Genomic DNA, 19,794 nt, shown 5'->3' on the forward strand with positions numbered 1-19,794 from the left:
CTCTTCGTTGTTAGTAGTGTGGCCCATGTCGTTTCTAAATTTGATAAAGTACAACATATCCTGCACACCACATTTTATTCGTAAGGAAACCTTTCTTTGCTTTTTGGTGAGTACACAATTTTGACTTGTTGACACTGATCTAAGCAGGATCATACTGTCAGCTCCTCTGTAGTTTCCCCTGACATCGTTTTTATGATTCTACTTCATGTTGAAACCAGTCTTTGGTGCAAAGCTCTATGCAATCCTAAAAGCAATCTTGAGATGCAATTAACAGAATAATGTTTTTGCCAGCTATGATTCCTGAAGTTCCCTACAGCAAATTTACCTAGCAAGCAAAGTGATGTAAAAAGTTCAAGACAACATTCACGTAGTTTAAATGCAAGGGAAGGAAGTAACATTCTACTGGATACCGGGGTAAGTCGAAATCCAGTTAAATGAACATGCTGATATAGCAGCAAGGAGTGGAAATAATTTACTACTGTTTGTTATCCCAGTGGTTGATCCAGGATTTTGGTTTGGAAGGGGCTGACCCAGCTGAGGATAGTCTTTATCAGGGTTAGCACTAAAAAAAGCATCCAGGATTTTATTTTGCTCTTTTAACGCATGTTTAAAATGATGATGAGACGTATGCAAAATGTTTTAAGGTTTTGAATGTTGTCTGACTCTTGCCTATGTTATTGGATTGCTTATTTTAATGTATGTCATATTGACTGGCTCATTCTTTATGATTTTCCAACAAGCCATCTTTATCTGAATCATAGTTTCACAATTTTGACAGCTTGTACATGTCTCTTTTAATTTAAAAAGACTGTTATGTTTTTATTTCAGCTAATTTTAACACCCACTATATAACTGCATGTGTTCGTGTATTAACTAGTTTGTACTTATTCTCAAACTCATTCACTCTTTTCCCCATTTTTTATTAGTGGTCAGTCAGCCACTTGTACCAGCAAAGTTGGACCTGGTGGTTTAGTACTAAAGTGTGTGCCTTAAACCTGGAATGCCACAGAATCGAATCCCTGTTGTCCCACGTAATATTTCAATCTGCCTTTAACCTAGCCTTCATATGTCAATGATGCGAAGATGTACCAGAAATAACACACATGTAGTTAAGATTTCCTGTTAAGCTTTAACTCCCCTTTCCCCAGTGTAATCACATTTAATTAGATCCACACAAGTACCAAAGTGACTAATTAGAATACTTGCACCAGCCCATTGAGACATACAGAATTGCTGCTGTTATTATTGTTACTACTACTACTACTACTACTACTACTACTACTGCAATACTAATGCTATGTGGAGGGTAGTTTTCACTCTTTTCTTCAGCTAATTCAGTTTTCATTTGTCATTTTAAATCATGACTGATTATAGTTTTACCAAACTATGAAGAAACATACATTAATGTGCAGGTAAACATGCACACAATCATCTGTGGTTTTGTTCCCCACTGGAATTTACTGATATGCAACTGTTAAAGTGGTTTAGATTCATTCATCAACTGATGATTTCTTGGAATGATCGTAATTTAGCTTTTAGGGGAGCCAATGATAAAACTACAACCCAACCATTTTAATAATGATTTCACTATTATTTTAATTTTTTTATGGCTTAAAGTGTCATCTTCTCCCTTCCCTAAAAGTCCGTGTGATTTTCGTATATTAAAAGGTGTCTGGTCAATTTCATTTTGAACATCCAACCATATAAGCTTGTTATAATTTTAGCACTGTAACAATAGTTTTTTCCTTTTATAAAAATGTAATGGAGGGGATTAATTGCTTATTCATCCTCCAAACAAACAGTTCAGGTGATTTTCCTTCTGGCAACATATTGTATTAAACTGTTCATCAACACTCATAACATCAGCCTTGCTTAAATGTTAGCCTTCTAGTGCGCACTATGAAACAGCCTCAACTTATGAAACCAGTGGAACAGGCAGTGTTGGTGTGAGTTGGGAAGGACAGGTCTTGTCACTAGTCTGTCCTCAAGATGTGGCCGTACCAACTCTCTCACACGTCGTTGTTGCTTTATTGCCTCAAGAAAGTGTTTATGTTTAATATGTATTCATACCATCACCATCACCACTTATCCATGGCACTGAAGAGATGGTCAGTTGAGTTTCACATAATAAGTATTTTCAGAACCAGTGCTGATTTTAAGATAATTTTGAAAAGAAAAACAACTTGAAAGGACAGGCATGAGTGCAGCAGACTACATATGTAACATAATAAAATGACATACATTTGAAACTCATAGAATTTCAACTTGTGAATTTTTTATTGAATTAATCTAATTTTTTGTCATTAGTATATATGAGTAATGTGTGAAGAATTATTTGGATAATTATTGTTCAGTCGAGTTAATGTACTTATTCAGCCATCCTGTATTTACATAGTGTATATATTTGAATTTTCCAGTTTTTTAGACCAAAATTGATGAATTTTAGTTTCCATGAAAATTTATTTCATTTCAGAAGATTCTACATAATTTAAAAAGTGCAAGTATTTCTTTGAGTCCGTCATAACATTCAGTAACCACAGAACTGACAACACTCACATCTGATTTATCAAGTAATTTGTGCTGTTGTAAGGTATTTGAAAATTGTTAGCCATAAGATTGTCCTTCATTAAATTTATCTGTTCACTTTGTCGTCATATAGTCAGCTCCACGCATTCAACACAATAAACTGTGCTGATCATTCAGATTGTTTACAAACCCCTTACTTAATCTTGATGTACACTGCTAATTAATTATTATTACTAAAATTATTAAAATACACACACACACACACACACACACACACACACACACACACACACACACACACACACACACCAAGGACTCTCTTAAACCATATTTACATCACTACATGCCACAAGACTCTCTCCATCCTGTATCTTGTGTTGTCAAGCCTTTGTTGCTGTCTTCTGTTCTCAGTTTCTCAGTCTTGTTTATGTGCCTATTGACAACTGAATGCCTAAACTATAAGGTGAGTTATTACATTTACTCCTTCCATTATTTAAATTCTGCGAAGGAATTCCCACTGCCATAACTTTCATATAAAAGAAATTTACATTTTTTCTGTTAATACTTATTCCTTTGGGTTTGTGCTGATATAATACTTACAACCTTGCGAGACTACATCAGTGGGTATTCTAATAAAGTAAGAAGTGCTGGTGACCCATTGTTGAACCCTTACAGAGTCACTTATTGGCGTTATTTTGTAAGTAGCATTTATATTTGTTTTTCTGTTGTGTTTTAGGTGTTTTGGAAGCTTATAAGAGTTGTATTAGGCAAATTCAACTCTATGGGCCAACAAACTTCAGCCCAGTTATCAATCATGTTTCAAAATTTGCAGAAACATACTGTGATGGCACACAGTATTTCATACTGTTAATAATCACAGACGGAGTAATCACAGACATGTTTCAAACAAAAAAGGTCAGTTTTATAACATAATAATATTATATGTAAGAAAAGTATAATCACTAAATTATTAAGGAGGTAAGATGTGAGATATTTGGTTTCCATCAGATTGACATTCAGAGAACAAATATGTTCTATATAATTTAACACATTTCATTTTTTTACACTGCTGTATTGTTCAATAAAATTGCAACTTAATAAGTAACATAAAACTGAAATGAAATATACAACATATTCCAAGCAAATATGGGCTATGTAAGTTACTTTTTTGGACAAACATGATAGCCTGTGCAGAAACTAAGATGTGATGATGAATCATGGAAACTCTATGGGAATATTGTTGGTGAAGAATGTGGGTAATTATTACTTACTCATTAGATTCGTGTGGTATTTTGGGAGGGACTCTTTTTTGGGGTGGGAGGGGGGGGGGGGGATACACTGTATAATGTGGCATTGAGTCACAGTTGAATCTGTGAGGTTCTTGTTGGAGAAGTGGCAAGAGATTCAGTGGTAGTGGGCATATGTGGTCTATATATCAGGATTTGAGACTGCTAACAATAAGGGGCAAAGTTGGTGCCTACCAAATTGATCAAAGGTTTGTTTTAAACGTCTAATGTGGCTATTAGAAAGAATGCATCTTTCATGACTGTGATACTTTTTTACTGCTAATCAGAAATTTTTGTAATAGTTGCTGTTTTACACAGTGGGATTCATAAACTGGCCACACTGTGCAACAAGTGTATCAAAAAATAAGGCAGTTTTGTAAAAAGTTGTGGAAGTTGTGTACTTGTATGCACATTAACCTCCATTGTCTTGAATTGTAAATTCCCAGCTACTCACCCCTTTTGCATAGAAATTAATTTTCCATGTGATCGTCATTGAATGTGGAAGTGATGAATGTTGTGTATGCTTGTTGAATGAAAAAAATAATAATAATATGACCTGGTTAAAGAATTTGAACAGGAGCAGAAAGTTAACTTCTGTTTCATCACATAGTGAAATTGCAACATGTATGGAGTGCAATCCTACTACAGTGATACTGGCGTAGTTTGCATGGCACGGTGGCGAATTGTAGAGCTACTTCTTGAGTACTGAAATGACAATGGGGCACAACTGCTGATATGACATTTTATGCCCCAGAGGTTCATAAAGCATACTGGTTCGACGCATAGTTATATTCTAAGATTTCAGTGGGTATTGTAGTTGACCCTGGCTACTCCAGATTGTGAGCACATTCAGTAAGAGTTCGCACATCAAGGAAGTTGTCCCTCCCAAAGTAGTTCCTGTGGTTGTATTCCACTGAGAGTGCGATTATCTAAATATTGCAACGTATGTTTCAAATTTCTTGTCTTCTTTTTTCTACTGAGGGCTATAAATTTCCAGGGAGCGATACATTTCCTGAACACGTTGGAGCTTTGGTTAGTTATAGGTTGTTCGTGAAAACCCAGTAGCCAATAAAGAAGAAAAATGTGGACTGTCATTTCTCATGGACTCTTTCAAAAGTTTGACCCCATGCCATGTGGAGGATATACTGTGCAGTGACTCCAACAGAAATGAATTTTATTAAGTTGGGTTTTTTTATTTAATTAATTTTTTATGTCAACACCACAGATCATTTCTGATGATTCATTCATGGCTTTAAAATTTTTGCAAACGGGAGTGTAGATTGTCTATGAGAGAGATTCAAAGGTATAGGTATGACTGGAGCTCGCGTAGTTTGCATTTCTCCCTCCAGGGTCATCGTGCTGTGTAACCACTTGGGTCTTCACTACTGCCTGAGGAAATACTGTCTGCCAATATCTCCCCCCCCCCCCCTCCTCTTACTCACCAATTTCTTTTCTCTCAATGGTTTTTAAATGGTGGATTTAAGTGACTGTGCAGCTACCTGCTCTAAATATTGCAGAAACTGTTCTGATGTTGGAAATGGCCTAGAAAGGTGACACTTCGGGAAAAAAACTCAAATATAGAGGTGGCTTTCTTGTTTCTAAACAACAACATGTTACAAAAACTGGACACCCACCAGCTGCCCAAACAGAAGAAAATGTTAAAAAATTTGTGAAATTCTGCTTGAAAAGTGCCAGTGGACCATTTAACAAAAGATAAGAGTTAACTGTGTTCTGTTTTGATTCACTGAATTTTAACCAGTAAGTTAGGAATGAGGAGGGATGCTGGGAAAAATGTATCTTGGATTTTGACTAACTAGCAAAAAAGGTGTCATTCTGTTATCTGAAAGAATAGCTTCAAACTGACCCAGAATTTTTTTTCCAAGATCATTACTGGTGACTACACTGCATTCAGAATTACTTTGAGACGGACACTTTGGCAGGGGTTCATAGTTGCTATAACCTGCAAAGGTCACACACATAATTTACTTTTTCATTCAGCTCATTCAGATTCACAAGTTATTCAGTACACAAAGATGAAACTGGCAACAGTGTGTCCTGGAAGAGGTGCACTATCTTTGAAATTTCGTTTTGTTTGTAGTAATAATATTTTAAGTTACCTCTGGGAAATTTTATGAGAATGCATTTCCTGATGACATTGCTAAATTTTTGCTATTCTAGAAACTTTTTTTATTTGAACATAGCCTTAAGAAAAAAAAACTTTATTTTCATCTGCCCAAACTGTAACTCTGTCACAGGTTCTAACATGAGATAATTTGGATTAAATTTGATGCATAATGCACCACTTCTGGATCGAGAGCTCAACAGCACCCATTAGCTTTTATTGTGAGAAATATTGCTAGATTTTTAATTAACCTGTTGTTATATATCTTGAGCAGCTTACCTATTTTTAAGATAACAAAGAATTTAATTTCTGAGTGTTATTTGATGTGCAGAAATTTTATCATAAGCAAGCTGGTGAATGAAGAAGAGCAATACATAAAAAGAACCTACCTCAATTGCTGTAATTATATTCCAATAGTGAGAGGGATTTCTTTTGTGAGATAAAGACTGAATTACTGAAATAAACTTCATTTGGCATCATCTGCTGTAATGGCCATATTATTAACATGTCAAAATGTACAGAAGTATAACGCACAAGAAATAAATACTGCATTAACACCTATGACTGTAAAATATGTAAACAAATAAAATAATCTGTTAATGTCTATGACTGCAAGAAAAGTAAACAAACAAAACCACAGTGCTCAACAAAAGTTCACACAGGGCATCAAGCTGCATGAAACTGAAGTGTAATGCAGCAATGACGTATTGTCGTGGTGGGGATGTAAGTTTGTTAGCCACAGCTGGCTGCTGCAGTTACGGTTTTCGTAACATTGCTTGATCTGTGCTTTGCCTCCCTGATGAACCTCATCCCACTTCTTTCTTTGTAACTATAGATCTTAAATTAATTTTGAACAAATTGTAGTCATAGTGCTATTGTTATGAACCTGAAACCAAACCACCACCGAGTGATCAGAAGGTGTCACTGTCATCTCAACAAAAATTGTTTGTCTTTTCTATTTGGAGGTTCTAAAAAGATTATAGAACAGTGTGCATCAAAAGGGTCACATTTTCTGTCAAATGGGGGACTGATATACCTAGCATGACAATTTTAGTCTCCTAGCCTTCTCAGTGTACCAGGTTTTGGTCAACAGTGGCATGTCTCCTTGCCCTAAGTATATATATGGACATGTAAAAAATCTACTCACCAAGCAGCAGCAGGATAACACACACACAAACAGCTCTAACTTTTACAAGCTTTTGGAGCCAATGGCTCCTTCTTCTGGCAGAAGAGTTGAAGGGGAAGGAAGTGGGGTGAAGGAAAAGGACTGGAGAGGTTTAGGGGAAGGGATACAGTTCAGAAAAGTCACCCAAAACCCCAGGTCAGGGGAGACTTTCTGGACGTGATGAGGAGGAAAGACATTGTTGGGGACTGCACCAGATGAGATTTGAAAACCTTAGAGCTTAAAGTGGAAGACAGGATAATATACAACACAGGTATTACTGCTAAAACAGTCTGCACAAGTTAATAAGACAGAAAAGCTAAGTGTGTTGTATATAACAGAGGTGGGAGGGGTTACAGCAAAAATAGACAGGTCAGAAAATAAATGGTGTAGGAAACTAAAGTGCAGTTAAAAAATGAGTACTTACTGTGAACAATGCTGAGATGGAAGGAATTAACAAAAATTAAGGTCGGATGGTGCCCAGAACCAAGTACATGTTGTAGCACTAGTTTCCATCTGTGGAGTACTGAGAAACAGGTGTCTATGGGAAGAATCCAGATGGCACATATAGCGACACAGGCACTGAGGTCATGACTGTCACGTTTTAGAGCATGCTCTGCAACAAGATATTGTGTGTTGCTGATATAAACACTCTGCTTATGCCCATTCATCCTAGCTGATAGCTGGGTGTTTATATAACAGCTGATATATGACATGTCGTTTCACAAGTGGCTCCTCCCTTTGATAGTGTGTGTTTTACCAGGTAAAGGGCCAAAAGAGGTGGTGGTAGGAGGGTGCATAGGCAAGTCTTGCTGCGGGGATGGACAGAGGGGTGGGAGCAATAGGGTAGGGAGATGAGTGCAGAAGGAGCACAGGGTCTGATAAGTATATTGCGTATAATGTGAGGAGGGTGACGAAAGCTATTCTAGTTGTGGTGGGCAAAGTCTCAGACAGAATGCATCTCACTTCTGGGCTTGATTTTAGGAAGTCATGGCCTTGTCTAAGTAGCTGATTAATACATTCAAGATCAGGATAATACAGTGTGACAAGTGGTGTGCTATGACTTTGTTGTTTGGAGGGATCAGCAGCAGCAGGATTGGATGTGTTCCTCCTAAAAACCTCAGGCCCCTCACAAAGACTTACACCTCAATCCATAGAACTTCTTATCCCACCCAAACCACACACCACACCTTTTACCTTCTTCCTAAGATCCACAAATCCAATCATCCTGGCTGTCATATAGTTTCTGGCTTCAAACCACAACCAAATGCATATCTGCCTTAACTGATCAACAGCTGTATCCCATAGTACAAAGACTTCCCTCCTGTATTAAAGATACCAATTATTTCCTAGATTGTCTGAAATCCATGCCCGTCCTACTCCAACCACATACCTTGCTTGTCACCATTGATGCCATCTCCCTCTATATCAACATCCCCCACATACATGGCTGTCTGTCTGCTGCCGAATATTTCCTCAGTCAACACCCACATGTTTCTGAACCTGTGACATCCTTCTTGATCACCATAATCAATTGTTTACTTACCAACAATTACTTCACCTTTGATAGGCAGACATCAGACATACAAACAGATCAGAGGTGTAGACATGGGAACCAGGATGGCTCTTGCTACGTCAACCTTTTCATGGGTCACTTGGAGGGGCTTTCCTGGGATTCATAAGCCTCCAGCCCTCTGGTTTGGTTTAGATACATTGATGACATCTTTTCCAAATGGATTGATGGTGAGGCTGACTTCTTAAAATTGCTGTAATCTCTAAATACCCTCTCCCAATTAAATTTCACATGGTCCTATTCCAAATCCCATCCCACTTTTCTTGATGTTGATCTCATCCTCACAGAAGGCCAGCTATACACTTCTGTTTACATTACAACTAGTAGAAAATAACAGTAATTATGTTTTGACAGTTGCCATCTTTCCATGTCAAACATTCCCTACCATACAGCCTTGGCATTTGAGACAAACATATTTGTTTGGATGCAGCTTCTTTACATTAATACACCATCACTCTCACCTCAGCCTTCACTCGACGTAATTATGCCAACAGCCTAGTTCAAAAACAGATTTACCAGGCTTACTCATCCAATCCTGGTGCTGCTGATCACTCCAAACACAATGTTGGAGCACACCACTTTTCATCCTCTATTATCCTGGTCTTGAATATATCAATCACCTACATCGACAAGGCTGTGACTTCCTAAAATCAAGCCCTGGAATGAGATACATTCTTTCTGAGATTTTGCCCACCACACCTAGAATAGCTTTTCGTCACCCTCCCAATCTCTGCAATATCCTTGTCAGACCCCATGCTCCTTCTGTACGCATCTCCCTACCCTATTATTGCTCTAATAGCTTCCCCACTGCATTCTTGTCCTATGCACCCTCCTGCCGCCTCCTATTCCAGCCCTGTAACTGGTAAACCATATACTGTCAAAGTGAGAGCCACCTGTGGAACGACATGTCATATACAGCTTTTATATGAACACTGTTTGGCCTTTTACATCGGCATAAGTACCACCCAGTTATCAGCCAGGATGAATGGGCATAGGCAGAGGGTTTATGCCTGCAACACACTATATCTTCATGCAGAGCGTGCTCTAAAACATGACAGTCATGACCTCGGTGCCTGTGTCACAATACGCACTGTCTGGATTATTCCCCCCAGACACTAGTTTCTCAGAACACCACAGACAGGAACTAGTGCTACAACATGTGCTTGGTTCTTGGCACCACCCAGCCTTAATTTATGTTAATTCCTTCCATTTCAGCATTTGTACTCTTTTCTTAACCCCATTTTAGCTTTTTACACCTTTTGTTTTCTGACCTGTCTATTTTTCACTGTCCCGCCTCCCACCTCTGTTACATACAATGCACTTAGCTTTCCACTCTTATTAAGTAGTGCATGATGCTTTAGTAGTAATCTCTGTCTTGCATATTACCCTGTCTTTCACTTTACGCTTAAGGTTTTCAAATCTTGTCTAGTGCTGTCCTCAACAATCAGTCTTTCCTTCTCATCCCGTCTGGTAAGTCTCCGTTGACCTGCGGTTTTGGGTGGCTTTTCTGAACTATACCCCTTTCCCTAAACCTCTCCAGTCCTTTTCCTTCACCCTTCTTCCTTCCCCTCAAACTCTTCTGCCAGAAGAGGTGCCACTGGCTCCACACGCTTGTAAAAGTTAAAGCTTTTGGTGCGTGTATTCTCCTGCCGCTGATTGCTGAGTAGAGTTTTTATCTATCCATTTACATTACATTTTAAATAATTGATTACTTTAATTTGTGTGTGTGTGTGTGTGTGTGTGTGTGTGTTGGGTCCGCCCCCCCCCCCCCCTCCCCAATCTCTTCTTTCTGTAGTGACCTCTGTAAAAATATCCTTCATGGAGAGTAATTCACAGGTTTACGGACATACTAATAACGTTATTTATGTTGTATCTGACACTGTCAGCATTGTTGTTGGTTCAGTGATACACGCCGGTGCTGCATGCTTTTTGTTGATTTTCACCTTATGTGGTGCTTAACCAGTGCCATAATGTCTGATAAAGCATACACTTATGTTAAATCATCTTCAACTGATTCATTCATTATATTTGTGCTCTTCATGTGAATGTATCATTTAAAACATTGGTGTTATCAGCCTCACTAGATTCAAATTCTTGCAAAATGTACCCCTGAGGTTTTGCGCGCAGACACCTCATTGGTTTTCAACATTCGCTGAAACAGACTTCTCCATTGTTTCATTTTGCAGATTCTCTTTATACCTTGTGATAAAGTTTACATAGCATAAAATTGAAGTAAAGTGTTATTCATGTTATGTGTTTGCAAAATCTGCCTGTCTACTTGAGTATAATTTGATTTTCAAGGGCTTACCATAGACTGGGTAATATCCATAACAGTGTAAATTTAACAGGTTCCTTGTTTCATGCTAATGAGACTACGTATGAGAAAAGATCAATTAGATCCATCCATAGTTGTGTTGTTGTTGTTGTTGTTGTTGTTGCTGTTGTTGTGGTTTTCAGTCCAGAGACTCGGTTGATGCAGCTCTGCATGCTACTGTATCCTATGCAATCTTCATCTCCGAGTAACTACTGCACCCTACATCCTACTGAATCTGTTTAGTGTATTCATGCCTTGGTCTCCCTCTATGATATTTACCTTCTGCACTTCCCTCGAGTATTAAATTGATGATCTCTTGATGCCTCAGAACATGTCCTACCAACCGATCCCTTCTTCTAGTCAAGTTGTGCCACAAATTCCTCATCTCCCCAATTCTATTCAGTACCTCCTCATTAGTTATGTTATCTACCCATCTAATCTTCAGCATTCTTTTGTAGCACCACATTTCGAAAGCTTCTATTCTGTTCTTCTCCAAACTATTTATCGTCCATGTTTCACTTCCATACATGGCTACCTCCATACAGATACTTTCAGAAACGACTTCCCGACACTTAAATCTATACTTGATGTTAACAAATTTCTTTTCTTCAGAAACGCTTTCCTTGCCATTGCCAGTCTACATTTTATATCTACATTTTATCTCCCCAAATAGCAAAACTCTTTTACTACTTTAAGTGTCTCATTTCCTAATCTGATTCCCACAGCATCACCTGATTTAATTTGACTACATTCCATTTTCCTCATTTTGCTTTTTTTTATGTTCATCTTATATTCTCCTTTCAAGACACTGTCCATTCTGTTCAGCTGCTCTTCCAGGTCCTTTGCTGTTTCTGGCAAAATTACAATGTCATCGGCAAACCTCTAAGTTTTTATTTCTTCTTCATGGATTTTAATTCCTACTCCGAATTTTTCTTTTGTTTCCTTTACTGCTTGCTCAATATACAGATTGAATAACATCGGGGATAGGCTACAACACTGGCTCACTCCTTTCTCAACTACTGCTTCCCTTCATTCCCCTCGACTCTTATGACTCACCATCTGGTTTCTGTCCAAATTGTAAATAGCTTTTCGATCCCAGTATTTGACCCCCCGACACCTTCAGAATTTGAAAGAGAGTATTCAAGTCAACATTATCAAAAGCTTTCTCTAAGTCTATAAATGCTAGAAACATAGATTTGCCTTTCCTTAAACTATCTTCTAAGATAAGTCATGGGGTCAGTATTGCCTCACGTGTTCCAGTATTTTACGAAATCCAAACTGATCCTCCTCGAGATCGGCTTCTACTAGTTTTTCCATTTGGCTGTAAACAATTCATGTAGTATTTTGCAGCCGTGACTTATTAAACTGATAGTTCAGTAATTTTCACACCTGTCAACACTTACTTTGTTTGGGATTGGAATTATTATATTCTTCTTGAAGGCTGAGGGTATTTCTCCTGTCTCATACATCTTGCTCACTAGATGGTAGAGTTTTGTTGGGGCTGGCTCTCCCAAGGCTATCAGTAACTCTAATGGAATGTTGTCTACGCCCGGAGCGTTGTTTCGACTTCACGCAGTATCATATCTCCTACTTCATCGTCATCTACGTCCTCTTCCATTTCCATGATGATCTTGCTCTCAAGTACATTGCTCGTGTGTAGACCCTCTATATACTCCTTCCACCTTTCTGCCTTCCCTTCTTTGCTTAGAACTGGTTTTGCATCTGAGCTTTTGATATTCATACAAGTGGTTCTCTTTTCTTCAAAGGTCTCTTTAGTTTTCCTGTAGGCAGTATCTATCTTACCTCTAGTGATATATGCCTCTACATCCTTACATTTGTCCTCTAGCCATCCCCCTAAGGACTTCTACTAGCCCTCATCATTTTATCTACTTTATCCTCTGCTACCTTCACTATTTCTTCTCTCAAACCTACCCATTCTTCCTCTACTGTATTTCTTTCCCCCATTCTTGTCAATCGTTCCCAAATGCTCTCTCTGAAACGCTCTACAACCTCTGGTTCTGTCAGTATACCCAGGTCCCATCTCCTTAAATTCCCACCTTTTTGCAGTTTCTTCACTTTTAACCTACAGTTCATAACCAATAGATTCTGTCAGAGTTCACATGTGCCCTTGAAAAGTCTTACAATTTCAAACCTGGTTCCTAAATCCCTGTCTTACCATTATATAACCTATCTGAAACCTTCCAGAGTCTCCAGGCCTCTTCAATGTGTACAAACTTCTTTCATGATTCTTGAACCAAGTGTTAGCTATGATTAAGTTATGCTGTGTGCAAAATTCTACCAGGCAGCTTCCTCTTTCATTCCTTACCCCCATTCCATATTCACCTACTACTTTTCCTTCTCTACCTTTTCCTACTGTCGAATTCCAGTCACTCATTACTTAAATTTTCGTCTCCCTTCACTATCTGAGTAATTTCTTTTCTCTCATCATATATTTCATCAGTCTCTTTGTCATCTGCGGAGCTGGTTGGCATATAAATTTGTACTACTGTGGTAGGCGTGGGCTTCGTGTCTATCTTGGCTGCAATAATGCATTCACTATCCTGTTTGTAGTAGCTTACTCATGCTCCTATTTTTTTTATTCAGTATTAATCCTACTTCTGCAGTACCCCTACTTGATTTTGTATTTATAACCCTGTATTCACCTGACCAGAAGTCTTGTTCCTCCTGCCACCGAACGTCACTAATTCCCACTATATCTAACTTTAACCTCTCTGTTTCCCTTTTTAAATTTTCTGACCTATCTGCCCGATTAAAGGGCCTGACATTCCACACTCTGATCTGCAGAACGCCAAGTTTCTTTCTTGTGATAACAACGTCCTCCTAAGTAGTCCCTGCTCGGAGATCTGAATGGGACACTATTTTACCTCCTGAATATTTTACCCAAGAGGATACCATCATCATTTAACCACACAGTAAAGCTGCATGCCCTTGGGAAAAATTATGGCTGTAGTTTCCCCTTGCTTTCAGCCGTTCGCAGTACCAGCACAGCAGGTTTGTTTTCACGTAAAGCTGGAAGAAAAGTGATAGTTAGATTTCAGCTCCATCTGTTACAGGGAACCAAAAACTACTAACATATTCAGTTATATTCCCTGTAAGTATTTTTTTAAATGGCTATACTAAAATAATATACATGTAACAACTGTGTAATTGATTTACAATTCAGATTGGCTCTGTAGCTAAAAGTGTAGATATTGCATTATGTATATTTAATAATGTTGTAGAATATAACGTATTACTGTGTAGTCTCAAGGTTTTGTGACATTTCAGTGAATTTTTCAGCTCACCATTTAACCCTACAGTATAATGTGTTTCAGATATAATTTCTTTTCAGGCAATTATCCATGCTTCATCTCTACCAATGTCAATCATTATTGTGGGTGTTGGGAATGCCGATTTCACAGCTATGAACGAGTTGGATGCTGATACGGTTCCACTCGTGGTTAATGGTATTAAGGCTGAGAGAGACATTGTGCAGTTTGTACCATTTAGAAATTTCCAAAGCATAAGGAATCCAACATTGGCAAAAGCATATCTTGCAAAAGAAGTGTTAGCTGAAATTCCTGACCAGATAGTAGGTTTTATGAAGTCTCGAAACATAGCTCCGAAGCCACGTCCTGCAACTGGGATTCCTACTGGTGATGTTGGTTCTGTTGTGCAGTGACTGACTCTTGTTAACATGCTCTTAAAGTTGTGCAGTCTTCTATCACTTAGGATAAGAATATCCTGAACATTTCAAGGTATTTGTGAAATTTTTGTGAATCCATTGTCTGTGATTGTAGAACTACAGAGAAATAATCATTTCTTAGCTGAAATTATTGTCACTGAGCATAATCACAGTTTCTTTTAAATTAATAAATTTAGTATTACTTTCTAATAAACTGTATAAATCATTCCAGATAGAGATATAGGTCACAAGTATCTAAATTATTTATTGATTAATATGTCATAATATTAGTAACATCAAGATTAGGTATTTAATAAAATCAGAAATAATTTATGAGGGATATGTAGAACTCCAAAGAAATATGTGCTGTAATTATTCTTACTATTTAACACCATGACTTCAGATGTTTTGTAGATACAAAAACATATTCTTTTGAGACTGCTACTGTTTTTATACTCTTTGACTCTCTCTACTTGCTGCCTAGAGGACCAAAGTGTTACCCGAAGAACGTATTTATATATTATATATGAACTTAATTCTGAGGTAAGTCATTGTAATGTCCATTTATATATGATGCGCATGTTTGGTATTACTTTAATATTCCCGATGTTCTGTACCATTTTCAAGTTGTGCCAGAACTGAACAGAGTATTGTGATGCGCTTTTAGTAAAATCTTGACTGTAACAACTAAAACTGTGAGTGAAAAATAACTACTTTCCATTATATAGCCGAAATAAGGCAGCCTTAGTTATTTTTCTCTCAGTAGCAAAATCTGCTTTGGTGGTACAATGATCCTGAATCATCATGCACAAATTCTAATTCTAATGAAACACTACTGCTAATTTCAGTAGATGTCCAGAAGTTCCTCTGTTCGTTTCTCTGATAAACATAACTGCCAGATAATGTGCCTTATGGCAAGGCATTCTAATCATGTTAACTTGAAAGCTGCACCAGGGCTTATACATTGCTTATCTCCATGAGCAATTACGAACAGCATGCCTATAAATTTGTATTGTGTTTTTATCATGTTATTGTTATGAAATGTTGTTCATTTATCTTTTATCATGCAGATTTATGATTGCTTGTATCTAAGGTACTCAGTGAGAAGTTGAGATGTTTAGCTTATTATTGTACCTGCTCAGGTAATGCACTAAAATTTCTGAAGCACACTTAGATGCAATGCATATTATCAAGGAAGTGCTGAGAAGATGCAGTACTGCCATAGAGGAATATTTCCCAGATGGTTAGGAAAGGAACTGTGAAACTTGTCAGTCAGTTAAACTGTGTTTCATTATTATTACTATTATTATTATTATTATTATTATTATTAACAACGTGCCATCAATAAGTGTGCCTTGAATGAAAATTACTCTTCATAAGCTGTACAAATGAACAGATGTAAAGACATAAAGAATCTGCTGAAGGTAATAGGTATGGGTATGACTATTTGGTATGTTTATTTAATTTGTGATTTCTTTTATGGCAGAAAACTATAAAAGAAAAAACCCCGTAAGTAAGAAGAAACATAACATACAAAAGAAATGTGACAAACTATACGAAAGTGTTGTTTAGTTAATTTTAGCTTTTCACTGTAAAATATGCACCCACAAAGTTAAATTTCATAGCAAACAGTGCCTGTACATTGTGAAGTAAATGGTTGTGTTTATAACATATTTTGTGTGTTTACATTTGTCTGACTGATGCTGGTTGTACGAGATGTGCTGTTTACATACAACAACAGCAGAGCAAAAACACCAATAGACTGTTTATTATTTGTAGTGTGAGGTGTTATTGCTGAAAATTGAAGTGAATTATTGAATGACAGAGTGAAATACTATGAGATGTTCACTACCTCTTTCTTGTTATGAGGGATGGTTTTATTATTATTATTATTATTATTATTATTATTATTTGATGGGAACTGTACAGATACTGCTTCTCAAACATAATGAAACTGGAACTATTGTTGTGCTGTAGCAGTTCTTATTTTTTGTGTTATTGAGTTATTAATAATATTATTTTCTCTATCTCCCCTCCTCACCGTTTTCTTGCATAACATACATCACAGGAGATCCAATCAATTTAATTATTTATGCAAGGATAGAACCACTCACCACATAAATGGCACTCAGTGGCAAATGGGGCATGTAGAAAGGACAATAAATGATGAGCTTTTGGATAAAATAATTTTTTAGAAGTTACTAGGTTGAGAGGCAGACTTTTCTAGAAATGTATTGTCCTTTCTACATGCTTGTCTTTTGCTCAGTGCCTCTTCTTTTCAGAACGTATTGATATATTCTCACATCCATAATTATACTTCATCTTGAGTTTCGTACTATCTCTAATGAAACTGTACTTCCCATCAGTAAAGGCTGTGTGACTGTATTATTGTTTTTATAGGTGAAAGAGAGAACAGATTCTTGCTTTTCGAGGAGAAACTATCATTAAAAAGTATGATATGGCAAGCTGTATCTTTGTGAAACAGTAAAAAATGTATTTATTTGTGTGTCATTCAAACACAAATATACTGTTTCTCACTCTACTAGTAAGGTCAATTTGATGTGTTAATATTAGAGCATAACCTAGGTATGCACATTACATTAATACTTGTTCCACAGATCATATTCCGTTTCACCTGCTTCATTTACTGCATTTTTATATTTTCTCCTTCCATCAGTTAAATTCACTATCTCTTGTGTTACCCAAGGACTTCTACTAGCCCTCATCTTTTTACTTACTTGATCATCTGCTGCCTTCAGTATCCTACCTCTCAAAGCTACCCATTCTTCTTCTACTGTATTCCTGTGGCCTGTTCTTGTCCGTCATTCCCTAATGCTCCATGTGAAACTCACTACAACCTCTGGTTCTTTCAGTTTATCCATGTCCCATTTTCTTAAATTCCTACCTTTTTGCAGTTTCTTCAGTTTCAATCTACATTTCAGAACCAGTAGATTGTGGTCAGAGTCCACATCTGCCCCTAGAAATGTCTTACAATTTAAAACCTGGTTCCTAAATGTCTGTCTAACCATTATATAATCAATCTGAAACTTTCTGGTGTCTCCAGATCTCTTTCACATCTTTTTTCATGGTTCTTAAACCAAGTGTTAGCTATGATTAAGTTATACTCTGTGCAAAATTCTACCAGGTGGCTTCCTCTTTCATTCCTTCCTGCAGTCCATATTTACTTATGATATTTCCTCCTCTTCCTTTCCCTACTGTCGAATTCCAGTCCCTCATGACTATTAAATTTTCATCTCCCTCAAGTGTCAGAACAATTTCTTTTATCTCATCACACATTTCTTCAATCTCTTTGTCAGCTGCAGAGGTAGTTGGCATATAAACTTGTACTTCTGTGGTGGGTGTGGGCTTCATGTCTGTCTTAGCTACAATAATGTGTTCGCTATGCTGTTCATGTAGCGTATCAACGTTAATACGTTTTTATTTGTTACTGAACCTTCTCGTGCATTACCCCTATTTGATTGTGTATTTATAACCCTATATTCACCTGACCAGAAGTTCTGTTCCTCCTCCTACCGGACATCACCAATTCCCTCTATATCTAACTTTGACCTAATTACAACGTATGTGGTGTTAAATTTGTTTTGTTTTTGTGCCTGTTGTGTTATACCTAAAATACTTTGACTTGCTTTATTTCATAAATTACATAAATTATTCTCATACATCCTGACAATGTAATCCATCTATAAATCATGATCCCCCCCTCCGGTTGCAGTCAGTTCTGCATGGATAGCTTGTTCGCCTATCATAAACAGGGAACTCTCATTCCAAGTGTGGCATAAATACCACAAATTGAAGGTGCAGAGAAGATTTTGTTGTAGCTATAAAGGGTGCTCAATAAAGACTGGCACTAATGCTTGTACAACAAATTATTGTAAAAAATCACTCATACAGACTTGTTTCCCCCTCAAATTCTTCCCTCCAATGCAGTGCACTTGCCCCACCTCCTTTGCCATTTCTGGAAGATGTGGAGGAAGCCATTCCTTGACACCCTCTAAACCTTTCACTGCGTTGGTCTCATTATCAGTTTGATGTCCATGAAGATCCCTTTTGGAGCCACGTCAGGACATTAAGGTGGATGGGATATTGTAGAGATGCATTGGTTCTAGGTGCTTCAGTCCGGCACCACGCTGCTGCTACGGTCACAGGTTCGAATCCTGCCTTGGGCATGGATGTGTGTAATGTCCTTAGGTTTAAGTAGTTCTAAGTCTAGGGGACTGATGACCTCAGATGTTACGTCCCATAGTGCTCAGAATCAATTGAACCATTTTGAACTCTATAGCAGCATTAGCAACATGTGGCCTGGCATTGTTATGATGAAGCTCCCATTGTTCAATATATATGTAGGGGGAGGGGAGGGGGGGAACACGCATGTGCCATCCCCTGGTAATCAGAATTGGTGACCATGACCTCATTGGCTAAATTCTGTGTTTGTTACTTTTGTGGTGGGGGTTGACCATAGGGGCACTCATTCTGTGCTGCTTCGCTTCATCTCTAGGTCATAACAATACACCAATGTCTCATCAGTAGTGATGATTATTTGCCACCAAGCATCACCTTCATCCTCAATGCATTGTTTCCAATAGTGGCACACATCAATACAAGCCTGAGTTTGCTGTGGCTTAAACAGTCACGGTATCCATCATGCACACACCCAAGACATTTGCAAATGCTCTTTTAAATTTGTGCCAATGCTCTGATATCCCAAGTATGTGTGCAAGCTGTGTCACAATGAGACTTGAGTCATCACAAATAATGGCACCTGCTCTATTGATTGTTGTTTCTGTTACAGCAGTAACAAGTGCAACTGCTCCTCCATGCAATTATGCATTTTTCTGCCTATTTTATAAAGCAGTGTCTCAACAGAAACATGCTTGGCAAGGTATTGCAGAGTCCGCATAAGCTCTCTTCAGACTGTCATAGGTTTCAGTAGAAGTTTTCTTCAACAGAACACACAGCTTCATTGCAGAATGCAGTTAACAAAAATCAAGCATGACGATGTTTAGACCTGATTATGAAACACTTTCACTCTCACAGGGTGCCAGCACTTAACTGACGGAGCTGTCACTGTAAAATTTGTAGTGACTGAGGGTTAGAGTACATAGTTC

At 37.7% G+C, this 19,794-nt stretch overlaps 1 protein-coding gene across 2 annotated transcripts in view; it reads left to right on the forward strand.

The window, feature by feature from the left end:
* The window catches only part of LOC126475048 (copine-8-like), a 219,517-nt gene that overhangs the window by 185,870 nt on the left and 13,853 nt on the right, over positions 1 to 19,794 (forward strand). The window contains exons 9-10 of one of the 2 annotated variants that reach the window (XM_050102597.1): positions 3,263 to 3,441; positions 14,336 to 14,930. In XM_050102597.1, the coding sequence (XP_049958554.1) occupies positions 3,263 to 3,441; positions 14,336 to 14,665 (509 nt within the window). In that variant the 3' untranslated portion in view covers positions 14,666 to 14,930. Of the gene's footprint in view, positions 1 to 3,262; positions 3,442 to 14,335; positions 14,931 to 19,794 lie in introns of those variants that run through there. The other variant, XM_050102598.1, reaches the window with a different exon arrangement.

The sequence above is a fragment of the Schistocerca serialis genome, chromosome 4 (genome assembly GCF_023864345.2).
Source record: "Schistocerca serialis cubense isolate TAMUIC-IGC-003099 chromosome 4, iqSchSeri2.2, whole genome shotgun sequence".
Lineage (NCBI taxonomy): Eukaryota > Metazoa > Arthropoda > Insecta > Orthoptera > Acrididae > Schistocerca > Schistocerca serialis.